At 37.2% G+C, this 17,236-nt stretch overlaps 2 protein-coding genes across 2 annotated transcripts in view; both read right to left on the reverse strand.

Annotated features, from left to right (window-relative positions):
• Nucleotides 1-342: 342 nt before the first annotated feature.
• On the reverse strand, nucleotides 343-15,249 carry LOC136808154 (MAM and LDL-receptor class A domain-containing protein 2-like). Its single transcript, XM_067064696.1, has 25 exons — nucleotides 15,229-15,249; nucleotides 13,292-13,547; nucleotides 12,546-12,863; nucleotides 11,964-12,252; nucleotides 11,571-11,704; nucleotides 10,360-10,628; nucleotides 9,930-10,170; nucleotides 9,664-9,801; nucleotides 9,118-9,387; nucleotides 8,768-8,913; nucleotides 8,338-8,536; nucleotides 7,910-8,131; nucleotides 7,456-7,690; nucleotides 6,914-7,146; nucleotides 6,000-6,277; nucleotides 5,451-5,674; nucleotides 5,080-5,219; nucleotides 4,558-4,926; nucleotides 4,053-4,340; nucleotides 3,575-3,781; nucleotides 3,157-3,364; nucleotides 2,610-2,860; nucleotides 1,378-1,659; nucleotides 824-1,235; nucleotides 343-643 (listed from the first exon to the last, which is right to left on the reverse strand). The coding sequence occupies exons 1-25, from the start codon at nucleotides 15,247-15,249 to the stop codon at nucleotides 343-345; spliced, it is 5,931 nt and encodes a 1,976-aa protein (XP_066920797.1).
• Nucleotides 15,250-15,317: 68 nt separating this feature from the next.
• Nucleotides 15,318-17,236, reverse strand: part of LOC136808197 (MAM and LDL-receptor class A domain-containing protein 1-like) — a 45,692-nt gene continuing 43,773 nt past the window's right edge. Inside the window, 2 exon segments of the mRNA XM_067064734.1 lie at nucleotides 15,318-16,090; nucleotides 16,272-16,689. Of these exon segments, the coding sequence (XP_066920835.1) occupies nucleotides 15,850-16,090; nucleotides 16,272-16,689 (659 nt within the window). The 3' untranslated portion in view covers nucleotides 15,318-15,849.

Here is a 17,236-nt window from a genome sequence, read left to right on the forward strand (position 1 = left end):
CAAACTCAAACGTACAAATAAGGACAAATAATTTTCTTTACAAAAACCAAAATAAAATAGATGCGTATTGGACTATGTACATGAAAGTAAATAACCCTAAAGAATGACACAAAACAAAACCCTTAGCAAATAAACAAATAAACAAAAAACAACAATTATCTTCAAATATTTATAGAATTTTAATATTATGACTAAAAAATGTAAATTAAAAAAAAACGCTAGAAAATATCATTTTTCTTCGCCTCCTTCAATCTTGCTCTTTAGAAGAAAGAGCTTTAAACAGTTCAAAATGAACAAAAGTTCTTGAAAGTTCGAAATGAAGTCATCCCACCAGGCACGAGTTTAATACCCTGAAAGTGGAGAGTCATCGTCTTCCATGTAAGGGTCCTGGTAAAGAGGGTTTGCCATTGAAGTTGCTCCTCCTTTCGTATCCATGGTTACTTGGAAATTGTCGTCAGGGAACATATCTGTATCTACATCTCCCATAGAGAATTCCGCCATATTGTCTTCGTCATAGACTGGGTTGGAGACTCCTTCTGACGATTTTTTCATGCTTAATTTCTCTTTTTTCTTCTTTTGCTTTCCTTTTGATGAAGATACGCTTTCGTCCATTGAAGAGTCCTTCACGGTGCTGGACGGTTTCCTAAATTCGCCAGAAAAGACAAAGGTTTAAATCTTCTGAGAGTAAGATTGGCTTCTTGGTGTCGTACAATTCTCTTTTTTGAAAAGGACAACCATATATCAGAATTTTAAAGTAAAAAAATATCCTGACTGGATAAAAAAATAATTGTAATAAAATATTACAAAATCACTAAGCACTTACGCATTATTAGGATTGGCGGGATCATAAAAGACAGAGAAGAGTTGCAAATTTTTCTCATTTCTTCGTTTCCGGATAAGATAGACGACCATGACCAGCACCAACAACAAAATACATCCACCCACCACACTGGCTGCTATGATGGTTAAATTCGTTGATTTGTTTGACGGGTCACCTCCAAATGGAGCCGGTGTTATGGATCCACAACCCACTTCGTCGGAGCCATCCTTGCAGTCTTTGGAACCATCGCATTTGGAAGAGTTAGAGATACATTGGCCACTGGCGCGGCATGTGAATTGATTCTTTTGACATGGTATGGTGGTGGGGAATATTCTGGAGGAGTTGGTCAAACAATCTGGACTGAGAACCACATCATCTATGGCAATATCACTTCTGTATGTCGCACCAACAACACCTAAAAATATGGTTTGATGAAAATAGGATGTTTTGTTTCAGCTATCTCTCTAATGACCACACGCTTGAAGACTAAAATTACAAAAACCGGTATTCCTTTTGCCTAAAAAACGACCTGTGCCTAGAAATAAGTAGAGACGTACCTTCAAATACGATTCGGAATTTATCAGTATCGTTTGAGAGATCGATGAAAGCAGGTTTCCACATATCCCCGTAATTCTTTGTTTCTTTAAACCTCCGATCTAAGATTCCGTCTTTTTGCTTCAAAATGTAAACGCGTAAACCTTCATCGTAATCTCCGTTCATGTGGTAAAAGAAACGTAAGGTGCAGCGGCCGTTGGGACGTGCAGCGACGGGAAGTGAGATCAAACGTGCACGGTCACCCTGTTTACGTGGCGAGGATGCTTCAATGTACCAGTAATGACCTATGAAGAAAATTTTCAAACTTAAAAAATTTATCTCTTTATTATAAGTTATAGTAATTATTGAAAAACCATCCCCACCAGATTTATTTTAAAAATGTGTTCGTTTTTTTTTGAAAAAGTTAATATTGATTCAATTTGTTTTTCGAGATCCTCATTTTCAAAATGGCCTCAAAGCTTGTAACTGCATTTAAACCTGCCAATTTTGATATTTTTCAAATACCATTTTCATACTCATTTTGACAAAAGGGTGGTCAAGAGAAAAGACTAAAAGTCATGGACGGAGTATTTTGGGCTAATTTGGACTACGTGTCTCTCGTGGTGTAGGATTTAACAGTTGTTCAAATTATAGAAATTCGAAGAAAAAGAGAAAAAAGCTTGTGCTTTTGAGAAATCGAGTAAGGTGAGGGCGGAAGTCCTGTAAATCATTTCAAATATGATGGAAGTATGACTATAGGAGGATGAAATTCTCGTGAAATAAGGAAGAAAATCGAACCCATTCATAAGAAAACTTTTTAACAAGTGAATGTGAAAATTTTCATCTTTATTCAGTCCATTGCATCTATCAAACAATGCAAATTTTCTTTTGAAGATATTTTATCAGATCTACGACAACGAACTTAGCACCAAAGTGAAAATTTCGCATCATGCAGTCAACAGGGAATCACCAAAGGAATTTAAGGAAATCAAAGAGAGGTTTCGGCACTAGACTTCAAAAGTTTCCGGTTGCGAAAAAAGGCTTTTGATCATCTATGGCCTCTGTCCTATCATCCTATCATCAGATATCATTCGAAAATACATCTGATTAAAGTCTCCCGACTAAAGTTACTTCCATAACAATATAAAAACTAAAGTCTAAAGTCCCCTTCTATTTTATCATGTTCTAAGTCAGAATTACAAAATTCAAGTGAGCAAATTTCACAAGGATTCTCGTAAAATCAAAATAGGCTAACCTTCACTTGTTCCAAGGGTATGATCTCTGGTAGGTCCTGTGTTATAAGAAGGTGTGAAACTCGATCCTAAATACCAATCAAAATCATCTGATTCATCTTGCGTCATATTACAAGGATCACGATCGTAACTTTCGAAGTTGCATCCAAGGTAGCCTTTGCATTCACCAGCGATGTGTTCGTCAGATGAGTCCCCACAATCGTCCGTCAAATCGCACACTTTGTTCATGTCCACACAACGTGCATTGCCACAACTGGAAATATAAAGTCAAAGTTAATTTAGAAAATATTTAACAGGCGTTAATAGTCCAGGGCGATGGCAATCTCCATGGTGTACGGAAACTGATTACTTTTAGAATTTTAAAGCCATCGCCCGGCTCGAAACTAAATCTTTCAAATTAGAAGAGCCACGGCAGTCCATTTTTGAATTGTTGTTTTTTTATTCAAAATGACATATGAAGATGCACACCTCGTAAGTGTTGTTTGCTTTGCCATCTTATAAAGAAATTATCTAATGGGACAAATAAAAGAAAGGACGCGCTAAACTTACACAAATTTTCCTGTTAAATTTCCCGAGCAGACAGGCTGATGTCCACAGTTTTTGAAATTGACTTCATCGAAGGAAATATCCCCTTGATGTTTGTTTCCAAGACCTTGAGGGTTTCCACCAACATGCGCAGTGAAGATCAAATAAAAAGGTTCTTTGCGTCGTCCAATATACACTTGTGTTTTCTGCCATGCGTCAACACCTGTATCATCTGAAAAAAATAACAATCATGATGCTGAAATAATTATTGCCTTTATAATTGATACCAGAGACGATGGAAGTTCAAAAACTTTGGACTGATAAAGTCATGGGGCATGCTAAGTGGGGTACTATCAAAGAAGCATTGAGAAATATCTACCGTGACCTGATTTTTACTTTTCTCGCTAAATGTTCTATTCTCAATATCAAAAGAGTAACAAACCTTTCCATTCGAACATTTTGGTTGGGTAGGTATCAAAACCACTTGCATTATTGTATAGATCGATCTCGAACAGACCGATGTTTCGTCCATACATGTGATAAGAGAACTCCATAACACACTCAGAGAAAGCGGCTCCATAAACAGGTGTTTTGATGCTAGCTGCGTGGTCCTTGATTCGTTGAGAAGAGTCCAAGTACAGATAGTATCCTGAAATGAAAAAGTGTAGACAGTGTAGGCTTGTCTACGCTAACAAGAGGGGCGTAGAATTTGTGTAGGAGAGCAGATTTTTATGACACAGTAATTATCTTTTTATATCGTGAACATATAATTACTTTGTCACAAAAATCTGCTTTCCTACACAAATTTTGCGTTCCTCCGGTCTACGCTATGTCGTTGATTTATTTTTTTCCAAGCTGGAAACATGAAGATCTGTGAGTCATGACATTACTTTGTGGGTTACTCTACAAAGTGAATATACCTTTAGGATCGTTTCGTCCATCTACTTTAGGCGCACCGATATCACTGGGTTTGCTTCCATTACCAGCTTGGTTGGGTGCGAAATGATACGTTTGTGTGTAATCGTCCATCCATGGTTGGATGCTCTTCTCAAAGCCCTGAGGATAGCCACACGTTTCGAAGTCTTCGTCCGTGCCACCGGGACAGTCGACCACGAAATCACACTTGTGATTGGCTGGTATACATTGTCCACTCAATCGACATTGGAATTTGGGTAAACATGGGTCCACTGGTGGTGGTTTGGGCGCACCTAAAAAATGGCAAAGTGGTTTGAATTGGTTTTCAAGAGGTTTAAATGTCCATAGATATTTTATGAAAAGATACTGAAAGTTACTCTTCATAAGTCTTCAATATAATTTTCCCTCTTTTGCCTCTATTGATTTCGGATAAGACGCTGATGACATAAAACTAATTAATGACAATAAAAAGAACTTTACTAGGTTGCACAATCGAAAAAAATATATTACCAGGCAATAGTTTTCCGTTGAAAACACAATCAGGACTGAAAATAACGTCATCAATTGCTACGTCACCACGATTGGAGATTCCGATTTCTGCATTTAAGATAATCTGGAAGTCTTTATCACTTGTAAGTTTCAATTTGGCTTTGTTCCAACCAGCACCTTGATCATCCGTTTTGGCCCAAATCTTGTTGTCAAGGATGCCATATTTGGTTGCCATGTAAACAGAGAGTGTACCGATCCCTTTACCTCGCATGTTGTACCAGAAAGTCATTTGACAATCTTTGGTTGAGGAGAGCGGGGCGAGAGTTGGGGAAGCGAGAGATGCATTGTCGCCTTTTGTGTGAGAGGAAGCATCCACGTAGAAGTAGCGACCTGGAAGATGGATTGTTTAAGAAAATGTGCTATTGGAATGTTCTCTCTTTAAAACTTTATAAGCTTTTTAGCGACGAGGTTTGCTAGCCTCCACTATCATTTGCAAAGTAAAAGCTTTCGGCAAAAATAACTTGTTTAGTCTAACGAACATACCATGTTCTTCTTGCGTAGTATGATCAACACGCGGTCCGAACATTCCCGAAGAATCGACCGTACGTCCGCTGTAAATGGTCCAATCAATACTGTCGTTTTGTAATTGTACCCAGCCGTTTAAGCCTTGCTCGAAATCGTACCTGAAGAAAGTGGAATGGAAGGTGAAAGTTGGGTGGATAATATTGACTGACAAATTCATAATCATCTGAGAGTAGAATCGCGAACTCTAATGGCGAATTCTAGGCTTTATCAAACCACTTGATTTAAAGTTTTGCATATTTGGTTTAGCCTTTACAGAGGGTTAATGCTTAATGAACTTAACCAAGAGTGAGAATTATACACTTTTCAGACATTCAAAATTAAAAGCATACTTGGTGTATCCTTTGCAGAGTGTTTGGATATCTTCATCAGAACCATCACAACAATTAGGTTCATTATCACACAAATCGTTCTTCGAAACACATTGTTGAGTTTTGCTACACGTGAATTGATCACTGGCGCACGTGGTTGGTTTCTTCTCAGCGCAGTCGAAAGAGAAATCGTCCAAAGCAGCGTCCGTTTGGAAACCATCGAAGCCAGTACCTTCGATAACCAGCTATAGATGAATGTTTATTTATTGCTATAGAAAGGTAACTTATCTCTTTTTTTTCTTCTATAAAACCGAATAAAACTGCAGGCTAGGGTATATAGGTAGATTAGGGAAACTAAAAAAAAGGACAGTCAAAAAGGACCTTGTCCATGTAGTAGCCATATTCGAAGCGATACACAACTAACAATAAAATATGTATTTCCTGAAATCTTTCAATTCCAATACCACAGTTTAGGCTTCGTGGATTTTGAATTCAGCTTTAGTTCCAGTGGCTGTTTTGAGAGGGCGGTACTAAATAGAAAAACACTGCTCCTTTCAACTATGAACTTACACTGAAATCGTTTGGACAATGCGGTAATGTCACTTTCTGTTCTTTCCATTGTGAACCTGTCAGCTGTCTGGTCCTGGTCAATAAAGTGTCTTTGCCATACTTTCGATAGTAAACATTTAAGCGAACGTCACTATTCAATGCCATGTTTTGAGTCCACATGTTGTACCAGAAAGTGAAAGTACAATCGTAAGCTCCGTGGTAAAACCATGGGCTGATGATTTGAGCTGTCGGATAAATCTTGTTCTTACCCTTGTCTGATTCCATTAAAAGGTAAGTGCCTTGAAGGAAAAGAATAAGTTCAATGAAAATTGTAATTCAAACATCGTTATGCGACAGTTAATAGACTCAAATAGACTGAAAAGGCTCGCAATTTCAAAGCAACAACGAGCTGACGCGCGAGATGAACGCCGCAGAATTCTTCGAGTTTCGCACTAAATATGACGTGTACATTCTGGACATAATTATTTGTCCAACCTTTTTATCTTCAATATTATCGAGGTTATATATTGGTGTTTTTCTGCAACGGAGACGGTTAGCTTCTGATTTTTCAAGATTCTTACTGACTGAGGACGACGGTGAATTACCGTCATCAAATATTCGGGTCAAAACTGCGGGTTGTTGCCAATCCCTTCAATAGCTCCGCCGTACTTAGCCTACACTAGACGTCACCGTCAATTCACGGAATGAAAAATTCCGGTTTTGGTGAGGTGCTCGCTACGCCGTACTCAAAGTGCAGATAAATAAAACTCGCAATGGATGTGAGTTATTGGATGTAAAATTCCTCCCTTCAACATCGAATTTGGATTACTCCCAGTGGGGAGGGGATAAGTAGCTCCGTCACGATGGTAGGTCAATAATGGAATGCGAAATTGATCACTGGAATTCTTAGGTCTAAAATTTGAATAAACTAATACCTTTGTCAGTTCCTTTAGTATGATCGGTGGTGGGTCCACTTCCACCCAAAGCGGCACCACGATGGAGTTTCCACCTCATATTGTTATGCTGGGAATAGGAATTATACCAAGAACACATGGTGTTGTCATCAAAATCACATTTGGAGGTGCAATAAACTTCATCATATCCATCATCACAATCTTTCACGAAATTACAAACTTTTGTGTAATCGATACATTTGCCGTCTCCACAGCTGTAAAAATACAGAGAATGAATTTGCAGGGAAATCTTATCCAAGCAGATTCAAGGGAATATAAGATCCAGGCAGATATAGATTTAGCATATAGGTAAGAAGGTAGCAGGTAAAAAAAAATTCAAACTCGGAATAGATTGAATAAATGTAAATGTAAATTAGAGATGCACGTTTTAAGTTTGCATTTTTTTACGCTAAAATATGAAAACCATATCAACATTATGAGACTAATTTTCACGATGCTGTTTTCCAAACAAATGGTGGCAAAAAAAAGTGCGCACTAAAAGCGAACTGGCTTTCCCAACATACCTAAATTCTCCAGATTTGCATCCAGGGGGAGGAGTTGGTGTAAACGGTAGAGGATTCAAAGTGGCTGTGAAATCCACTCTGCAGTTCTTGGAGAATGAAATGTCATCAATGGAGATGAACCCATCATTCAATCCAAACAACCCAGGGTTGAACATAGTGGCTTCAATAGCAATTTGGAAAGTGGAGTGTGATTGAATGTAGGCGTAGTCTTTATGCCAGAATTTTCCTTGGTCACCTGTTGTAGAAAAATCAATTAAATGTATTAAAACTCACAATGAAAATTGATTTAAAGAACGAGAAAAGAATAAGAAGATAAGAAGCATGTTTTGGATAAAATTGACTGTTGACTGTACAAGAGCCGAAATGAGAAATTTCATGACCGTTCTACGTTACGATAAACATGATTCTCAATATTGTATAGAATCACAAACAAAGTGATGAAAACACAATTTACCTGTTTTGCTCCACAAAGTTTGCATTGGAGCATTAGGATCAGCAGACGTTCTCAACTTGATGGAAAGAATATCTTTGTCATCACCAAACATGTGGTAGTGGAAGCGCATCTCACAGTACTGGTAATTGGTTGGCTTGAATACTGGGGAGAGCAATCGAGCAGTTTCATTGGAATTGAACACCAACCACGTGGCCATGTACATGAACCAACCTTTAGCGTTCCCTGAGATGTCGAAAAGTAAAAATATCTACTGATTAAATGTCCAGGTATTCTAAACTATTAACAATAACATTTGTTATTTAGGCCATATTTTTCCAACATCTTCGTGAATAGTTTTCGATCTCAAAACGATCAGATGTGTAACCAAGACCTGGGTCTTAAATTTCTGCTTGCTATAGAATATGCAACCTAAAAGATAATAAACAAACCGTGAGTGTGATCGACACCAGGAGCGGTGTTATAGAAAGTAGTGTCTCCATTCCCTCTCATCCAATCAGATTCGTCGTTTTGATCTTGGTACCAATTACACGTGTCCATTTCGAAGTTGCATCGTTCAACATAATTGTTGGCACAGATCTCCGGTTTCTCATCACTGAAATCTCCACAATCGTTGGCAAAATCACAAATCTATGAAAAACGTAATTTTGATGAAAAGTAATTATCAGACATTATCAATTCCTATATGATCCTATAACTTTGAATGAATTGGTAAGAGTTTCTTTCTGGAGTTTACAATATAGTTTGGAGAGCAGAGATAAATTATGACAAAAACATAAGATTATCCCGTAGCAGTCATCGCATTATCCTATAAGATTTACATTACTATAAACACGTCAGTCTTTTTCTCACAGTACGTACCTGATCTCCGTAAACACATGCCCCATTGTCACATGTCACGTGACCCATACCGCAATAACTCTGTATTTGAGGGAAAGCACAATCCACAAGTTTGATGTCATCGATTGCCAGGTATTTATCGTTCGTCTCAAATTGTAATTTCCAACCTGTAGAGGATATTGTTTTGTCAGATTTCTGTCTCACTAAGAAACATTGAACAAAATTTAAAAACAGTCTCTTCACCAGTAGGTCGAGTAACACCTTAAACCTGATTCACAGACATTTACTTCAGTTGGTATGTATTTGTGAAAAGCAATAATTGTCAAGAAGAGTGAAATTGTTGAAGGTATACAAGTCAACGTGCAATTTACCTGGAGGTCTGGCACCTACTCCAACCGTCATTTGTTGCCATTTATCCACACTTTCTGTTGCACCAGCATATATCATGGAATTGACAACTGTTGTCGTATTGTAGCCCCAGTCTTCTTCCGTTCTGACCATCATGCCCAGGCCTTGTGACGTGTTCTGATAGTATGAGAACTGAACTTTGCATTCAGGTGCTGTGGGCAGAAGGTGGGTGCTTTCCAACGTAGCGACTGGTCCAAAATAACCGCTACCATCTACTGACATTGCGAAATATCCTATGAAAAAGAATACGTTAGATCAAACTTTTAGAAGAATGACTTTAAAAACATTTACTGCTCATTAAAGTTTTATAGCGTCAAAAGAATGGACATCTAACGTTGTATGGACGTGAAAAAACGTAGTGTCAAAGCTCGAGTTGACGTGTTATAAGATGTTTGTTAAACCAAACGAAGTGATCCTTAAAGAAAACAATTTCAGCGAAAATCCTTACATGACCTACGATACCTATCTTAGCAGAATAAGTATTTTGAAAATGGATAAGCAAACGTTACCTTGAGTGCTATTCTTGGTCTTGTCTCTGCTCGGACCATTCTTTGTACCGTCATTGAGTGGTTTAGATCGTTTGAAAGAGTGGATACCATAACTATTGTCGGTGTACAAACACATGTCCTTCTCAAAGTCACAATTTCCTTTGATACAAAAATAAAAATGATAAACTTTACCCGTTTAGTCGACCATTTCTAGTACTACTTCTATTTCTGTACTATCGATTAGAATTTCAAGTTAAGAAATCAATAGGAAATCAATTAAAACATACCACAATTAATCTCATCTTCGCCATCAGAGCAATCATTTCTATGGTCACACTTCAATCGTCCATCGATACATTTCGAATCAGCGGAACAGAAGATTTGATGATTGGGACACGGAGTGGTGGTCGTTGTCGTTGGAGGAGAAGTGGGAAGTGGACCGAAATATTGTGAGCAGCCTTCGAAGGATAAATCATCGAATGCAATGTCTCCAGCATATCCATCGCCAAGCTCAACTTCGATGATCACCTGAATTAGGGTGGGGAGATATTTTGTGTGTTAGACTTGTGTTGATAGACTTTTTTTATATAATTTAATCAGAGGTACAAGCCCGATTCTAATCCTTCACCGCTTGCACTTTAAAGAAAGCACTTTGAAAAAAATACATAAAGTAGAAACTGCGAAATTTATCGAAAACTTTGAATGCAAAACAAATACCTCGAATGGTTTCAATGAGTACAAAGGCACCCTCATGCGAATCCAGTTATCAACAGAAGCAGTGTCCGTACTCCACCACACATGTTCCACACAACCAACACAATCTCTGGTTTTGATCCTCAACGTTCCAATGTGGTAACCAATCATATGGAAGTAGAATCTGAACATGCAATCACTGAATATACCAGTGCTCATCAAAGTACCTGACACTAAACGTGCTGTATCTCCTTTCTTGCGTGGCCAAGACGCTTCAGCATAAATGTAATAACCTGTAATAGAATAAAGGGAAGTTTTACGAAAAAATCTTCTACCTGTTTAACCCTATTTTTATCAGGGGGGGGGGTGTTTTCCACCAGGCTGGCACTCTTTTGCTAATAGCTCACTGAAAATTTTTTTTAACACTCTGAAAGTTTTTGACTTTTAATATAATCCTATTAGAAACATGTATACCAAATTTTACAATTATACACCGACCAGATCAGGTTTTATGACTTTTTTGTGCAGCCATATCATAAAATCCAGCTAAAACCCTGTAAAATCCCAAAATCTTAAATTTAGCATAACTTTTGATCTAGGCATCCAACTGACTTCAAATTTTGACAGGTTTTAGGTATCAATAATAAATTTTAAAAAATATTTAAAAAAATTTCAAAAACTGGTGACGTCATCAAAAATGACGTCATTGTTTTTTGAAAAAATTTACTCATTTTCTGCATGGATTTTAAACGTCAATTTTGTTAGTATGTTAAAAACCGGCAAATATGTTAAAGATATTTATTTTGGCTTTTAGAAATTCAAAACAGAATTGAAAAATCTCCATTCGTTCAACTTTAATTGCTATTTTATTGAATAGTACTTTTTCATTGGTCAGCGATAAATGTGAAAGTTTGTGATGACGTCATCACCTTTATGATGACGTCATCAACCCGAATTTTTTTCTATGAACTTTTTTTATGGTAGAGAACATTTCTGCCAAATTTCAAGTCAATATCTTTTCTAGATCAAAAGTTATGCAAGGCTGGTGGAAAACACCCCCCCTTGAGAATACGAAATCCGAAAAAGCCTGATAATAATAGGGTTAAGATCAATGGATCAAATCAGTAAGCTGTTTTAAAAGATCCAAGCAAAAATCGGGCATAATTCTCTGACTTTGCTGATGTGATTGGGCACGGTTTATTTAAACTATCTCATATCTTTTTCTTTTCATTTACCTGAAGCTGTTAATGTAGTGTGGTCGTAAGTGGGTCCAGTACCGAAGGAATCAGTGTGTCCTTTTGTTCGCTTGAAGTCGAAATCGTCATCATTCATATTGTACCATTGACATAAACCCCATTCGAAATCACATCTATAATAAAAAAAGGACTGGTATAAAACTTTAGGCTAACAAAGAGGCTAATTAACAAGTATGTTGATTGTATCACAAAGCAACATAACAAAATAAAAGAACGAAAATGGGTTCTAGAAGTAAAAGCTTTCGAAGTTGAAACATCTTGACTAAGTTATCAATCTCAAAGAAGGTCTTTGGGTAAGCTTGTCTCGACCTGTTTTATGAATACTTGCAAAAGGTTACAAACTTTAGACACGATGGCAACAATCAAGCTTACCGATAAGGATAATGTCGGTAATTGCAATTCAATTCATCGGAGCCATCACCGCAGTCGTCGGTGTAATCGCAAAGGTCGTACAAACTAACACACGCACGTGTCTGCATGCAACGGAAGGAATATTGGGTGTTACAATACTTGGCAGGTGCCGGAAGGGCGCAATTGTTTAATGTGATATCATCGATAGCAATGTCCCCTTGGAACGTTCGACCGCGTTGTGCGATGAATTTCAGTGAGAAAGGTTTGGAGCGGCGATTCAAATACACCGTTGCTTGTTTCCATTTGTTACCTTAAAAGTAAATCGAATGGAATAAGTGGACAGGAACAATATCTTTGCATTTGACAGACAGATTTCCTAGCTCGTATTCTGCCAAAAATATTTGTAACAGTATATAGTCGTGAAGAAAAGTTTGCTGATTCTAAAATGAAACTTCTCTACATCCAAACGTCGCTTCCAGCGTCTTAGAGGCTGTTCAACGTTATCTTAGGACGTCAATCAATAAAATGAATAAAGCCTAATATACACCCTAGTTGATATACACACGAAGTTGTTCTTTATCTATTCAAGGGAAGAAATCGAACCTTGGTCTCCGTAGATATTCCATAGATTGGTCATTCGATATCCTTGTTGGATGTACACTGTCAATTCACCGATGCTTGAGCCATACATGTGGTACCAAAAAGTCATTGTGCAGGTTGATGCAACTTGCTTGATTGTTGGACTGTTTAACGTGGCTAGATCGTAATTGTTTCCGACAGACGCTTCAACGTACACGTAATAGCCATAGGAATTTCCTTTGGTATGATCACTACTTGGTCCTGTTAAGAAGGAGCCTGTTCGCCCATTTTTACGACTCCATTTGAAAACTCCTTTACTTGTGTCTTGGTAGAAACAGGTTCCTGGAATTTTGAAAGTATTGTATGGATTAAACGTCTTTTTCCGGATCAAAGGGGTATGATCACAGGAGAAATAATTTGTACGAATTGTAAAGGCAATTAAAAGAGACCTCAGTAAGATTCTTTTTCAAATATAGCGAATAATCATCCTAATATTAAACTGGAGAATCAAAGTACCCTTTCCGTACCAAAATTGAACTTATGCTGTTCAAATTTCTTTCAACTTTAATAAGCGTTTTTCTAAAAGGTTTTACACCAATGGTTTTAAAAATCAGCAAGTTGTAAATCTTCGTTTTTTATCTTTTGAAAAAGATCTTTACCAATTTCAAGCTAAATTTCAATGCTTGATTTTACTGTCTTTTTGAAGCACCAAAATGACCAACCTACGTTATTGGTCAAATGGCACGAAAAGGGTTAACAGTATTTCATACCATTTTCAAAATCGCATCCATCACATCCATGTTCGTCAGAGTCATCTGTAGGATCGCTTCCTTGAGCACAATCCGGATAAAAATCACACACTTTCTCACTAGAAATGCATCGACCATCTTTACACTTTCGTAAACATGGGTTGGGCGTGGGTGGCGGTTTGGGCATTGGACAAACGCCTTCAGTGACTACAATGTCGTCTAAAGCGATATCTGATGTGTGAGTAATGCCAGAGCCGATCTCACCTTGGAAAATAAGCTAGAAAGATGAAAGAAGATTTTGATGAAAACGGAATACCTTGAAAAATATGTTTCTCGTCCCTCTTCTAGCTTTAGTTCTAAGTGAAAAGAGCTCACTTGGAAGCTTGACCTTTAATCTAAGGAGAACGAATACCATATAGTGCACTGGTTAATCATTTGCAAAGGCTCCGCTGTGAAACTAAATGAGTCGGATAATATGCAAATTAGCTACTTTCTTTCTTCACTTTTTTACTGATAACGTTAAAGACCAGAACTATCGCATTTTCACAGGCTAAATAGCTCAGCTTTTCTTGCGTTCGGAGGAAATTTTTTGATAGACTCTTTACTTCGTCATTAACAAGGCTGAACTGCCCTGATGGAGTAGCCTCTGGTACCTGACGGTAGCCTGCAACTAGGAGGACAAAGGTATTCAATTTAATGCCCCGAGGGAGCTAGAGAAGAAGCTTCAACCTTTCTCAAGCAAGAATAAGTGAAGCCTTAGGATTTACGCCGCTTATAGAACGAAGGATTGATTCGAACCATTTCCTTATTTATAAGTGGCATATTTTTTGAAATATAGTGATGTATTTTATTTTTGATCCGGCGTTTGTGTAAAGGCTACGCGGGTCGCGGTTTTAGGTACAAAATTTCATTTCCCATCCAAGTTTCGAATCTAGCCCCTTTGGGTTTTTAAAATCAATGGGCAAAGGGTTTTTCTTAAAAGATTTTCCCAGTAGAAAAGATCTACATTTTCATTTTTTCCCGACAACTTGTGTTAACAACAAGTCACATCGCAAACCAATTAACCCCTAGCCTAGGCCTAATTGGGACACCTAAATACAGGGATATTTCCCTAGAATAAAACCTTTGTTTTACATTTTTCATTATCGGTAGATTTATGTAGTTTTTTGTACGATTATATACGATTTTTATTTTTAATTTCTTTCCCCTCTAGAACCACCGTTTCTAAATATTTTTGGTTTCAAATTTTTTTGTCGTTTTGTTTTACGTGATAGAAATGAATAAAGAACACTAAACACAGGGGTCACCTAAATTTTGAGCATACCAAATTTTGAATATCTCAGATGCTCCTATACAGAAAATTAATGTCGCTGTCAAGGTTCTTGATATAAAAGATACAAGGAGAATTTTTTAGTATGTTCTACCGGGTTTCAAATATAAATGGACTGGAAATTGTCTTTATTTCATTCTTATTAAATAAGTCGCAGTAAAGATGCTGGCAAATTTCAGTCAGATTAAACAAGTTATTGTGGTCCTGTAATTCACTATTCATAGATTGTGGAATACTGTTTCACATTGTCAAAACTTATGAGAAGGAGACCGAAAAAACTTAATTCCATTAATCGTTTTTGATAATTAGAGCAATACCGAACCATGATATTTTCTCATTTATCATTTTTTCATTTGCAAGATAAATTGTGTAAAAACAAAATATTTCATTAAATCATTATATCACACACTGGTGTAAACGTACCAGAGATTTGAAGGGTTAGCAGTCTATTGAAAAATAAGCTGTAATAACCAAAGCTGTTGCCCACTCTCTCCAGCTCAGAAACTTCGAGGTATTAGAATTTTGCTTTTACATTACGAACATAGTCTATATTTCTTTCCGTGTGGGGCAGGTTTGACCCGTATTCCCATTTTTAAGGCTAGGAGGAGACCTCAGATGGCTAGCATACGAAGTTTCCATCTTGTGGCATTATTTTGGCCGGAACACAGAAACATTAGGGAAGACAAACATAGAGTACAAATAATAAACAACAACACGTAATAAACAACTGACACAAAATTCAATAAGAGTAATTCATCAAAATTCTTTACAATTCAAAATCATTAAAAAATATTCCACCGAAATTTTCTTCATATTTAAAAAAAATATACCTAAAATTTATTGAATTCATATTATATTATGTAAGTATTATATTCATGTTCTTTTCATTTCTATCATGTAAAACAAAACAAAACTAACAAAAAAAAATAAATTTGAAACTAAAAATATTTACAAACAGTGGTTTCACAGGGAAAGAAAATAAAAACAAAAAGTCTTGTACAAAAAACTACATCTGACAATAATAAAAAATGTAAAACAAAGGTTTTATTCTAGGGAAATATACAGACATGGTTTACATCTTTCAAACACAAACAAACACAAAATATCACAAACACAAAAACAAAACACAATAACGAAAAATACCTAGAAGTTCGTGCTAAATGGTAGAGACCATAGTTTTTTGTCAAATAAATTGTAAAAAAAGAAAATTATATTTAAAAATGAATGGTATTCTAGTTAACTTCTAATGTTAGAAATTCGACAGCGGAGAGTCATCGTCCTCCATGTAAGGGTCCTGGTAAAGAGGGTTTGCCATTGAAGTTGCTCCTCCTTTCGTATCCATGGTTACTTGGAAATTGTCGTCAGGGAACATATCTGTATCTACGTCTCCCATGGAGAATTCCGCCATATTGTCTTCGTCATAAACTGGGTTGGAGACTCCTTCTGTCGATTTTTTCACGCTTAATTTTTCTTTACCACTTGATGATGGTCTGGAAGGTAAAATGATATTTATTCGTTAAATAGGGTGGATAGCATACGATACAGTACTAGGAAATTCTAAAGTTCATTTCTGAAATTTAACAATGCATCGAAAGAGACCTGTCGACGTGCCTCGAAATTCCCACCATCGATGAGTGTAGAAAATCAAAAGAAGGCAAACAATCTTCTTACTTTTCTTTAGCTTCTTGTTCTCCTTGTTTGGTGGGATCATAGAAAACTGAGAAGAGGTGAAGTTTCTTCTCCTTTCTTCGTTTGACGATGATGTAGAGCACGATGACGATGACCAGCAAGACGACGATACCACCAACAACACTGGCAGCCATCACGCTTGTCTGGTGTCCGTTCAGACCACCTGTTGATCTACCGGACGTTCCCCCACAGCTTTCTTCGTCCGAACCATCCTTACAGTCTCTGGTACCATCACATTTCTTGGTACTATTGATACATTGATGTAGCGTGCGACATGTGAATTCTTTGTCACCACAAGCGATGGGTGTGGGATAGACACGTGTAGAGTTGGTCAGACAATCAGGACTAAGAATGATGTCGTCAATAGCAATGTCGCTCAGGAATGATTGACCAACGATGCCTGTAAAAGAAGTGTAAGTGTGTAAGTGTATCTGAATTCGACATTTGTCAGTACGGATTTTCACAGTTAAACATTTCAAACAATCAATCAGAATCAGTCAGGACCTCATTTCACTTTATCGATATTACGCAAACGGCAGTTTGCGCTAAATTATTTTGGTTTCACTTTCGATTTCAAGCAAAGGTCTTAGCAACAAGGCGCGCGTACATAGTAACGGGGCTGGGTAGAAAAATCTAAACATAGAATTCAAAAAAAATACCGATCATCGTATAGAGCACTAAAAAATACCCCCTTTCTATGTTTAGTTTGTTCTACCTTGGATTATAACTGAAAAAATCTTCAAATAACCTTTGCCCGCTATCAGCCCGCGCGGTAATCTTTGCCCGCTCCAATTCTTAGATAATGAATAAGAGAGGTGCGCTTAGCTAAGCCGTGCTCGCGGGTGATAAATTTATGTTTACTTTTCTTGTATATTTTAGTGGTATTTATCCAATGAAAAGGATGTTGACATAATATGCACGACACTGACAAAATATGCACGGCATTG

The sequence above is a fragment of the Clytia hemisphaerica genome, unplaced genomic scaffold (genome assembly GCF_902728285.1).
Source record: "Clytia hemisphaerica strain Z4C2 unplaced genomic scaffold, Clytia hemisphaerica genome assembly, whole genome shotgun sequence".
Taxonomy (NCBI): Eukaryota; Metazoa; Cnidaria; class Hydrozoa; order Leptothecata; family Clytiidae; genus Clytia; species Clytia hemisphaerica.

Excerpts from the sequence above, each read along its gene's own strand:
- LOC136808154 (XM_067064696.1), bottom strand. The coding sequence starts at position 15,249 with ATGCCACAAGATGGAAACTTC. Across the intron at positions 10,171-10,359 it reads ACTCATTGAAACCATTCGAG|GTGATCATCGAAGTTGAGCT; the intron begins GTATTTGTTTTG and ends ACCCTAATTCAG. Across the intron at positions 2,861-3,156 it reads AATTTAACAGGAAAATTTGT|TTGTGGCAATGCACGTTGTG; the intron begins GTAAGTTTAGCG and ends TTATATTTCCAG.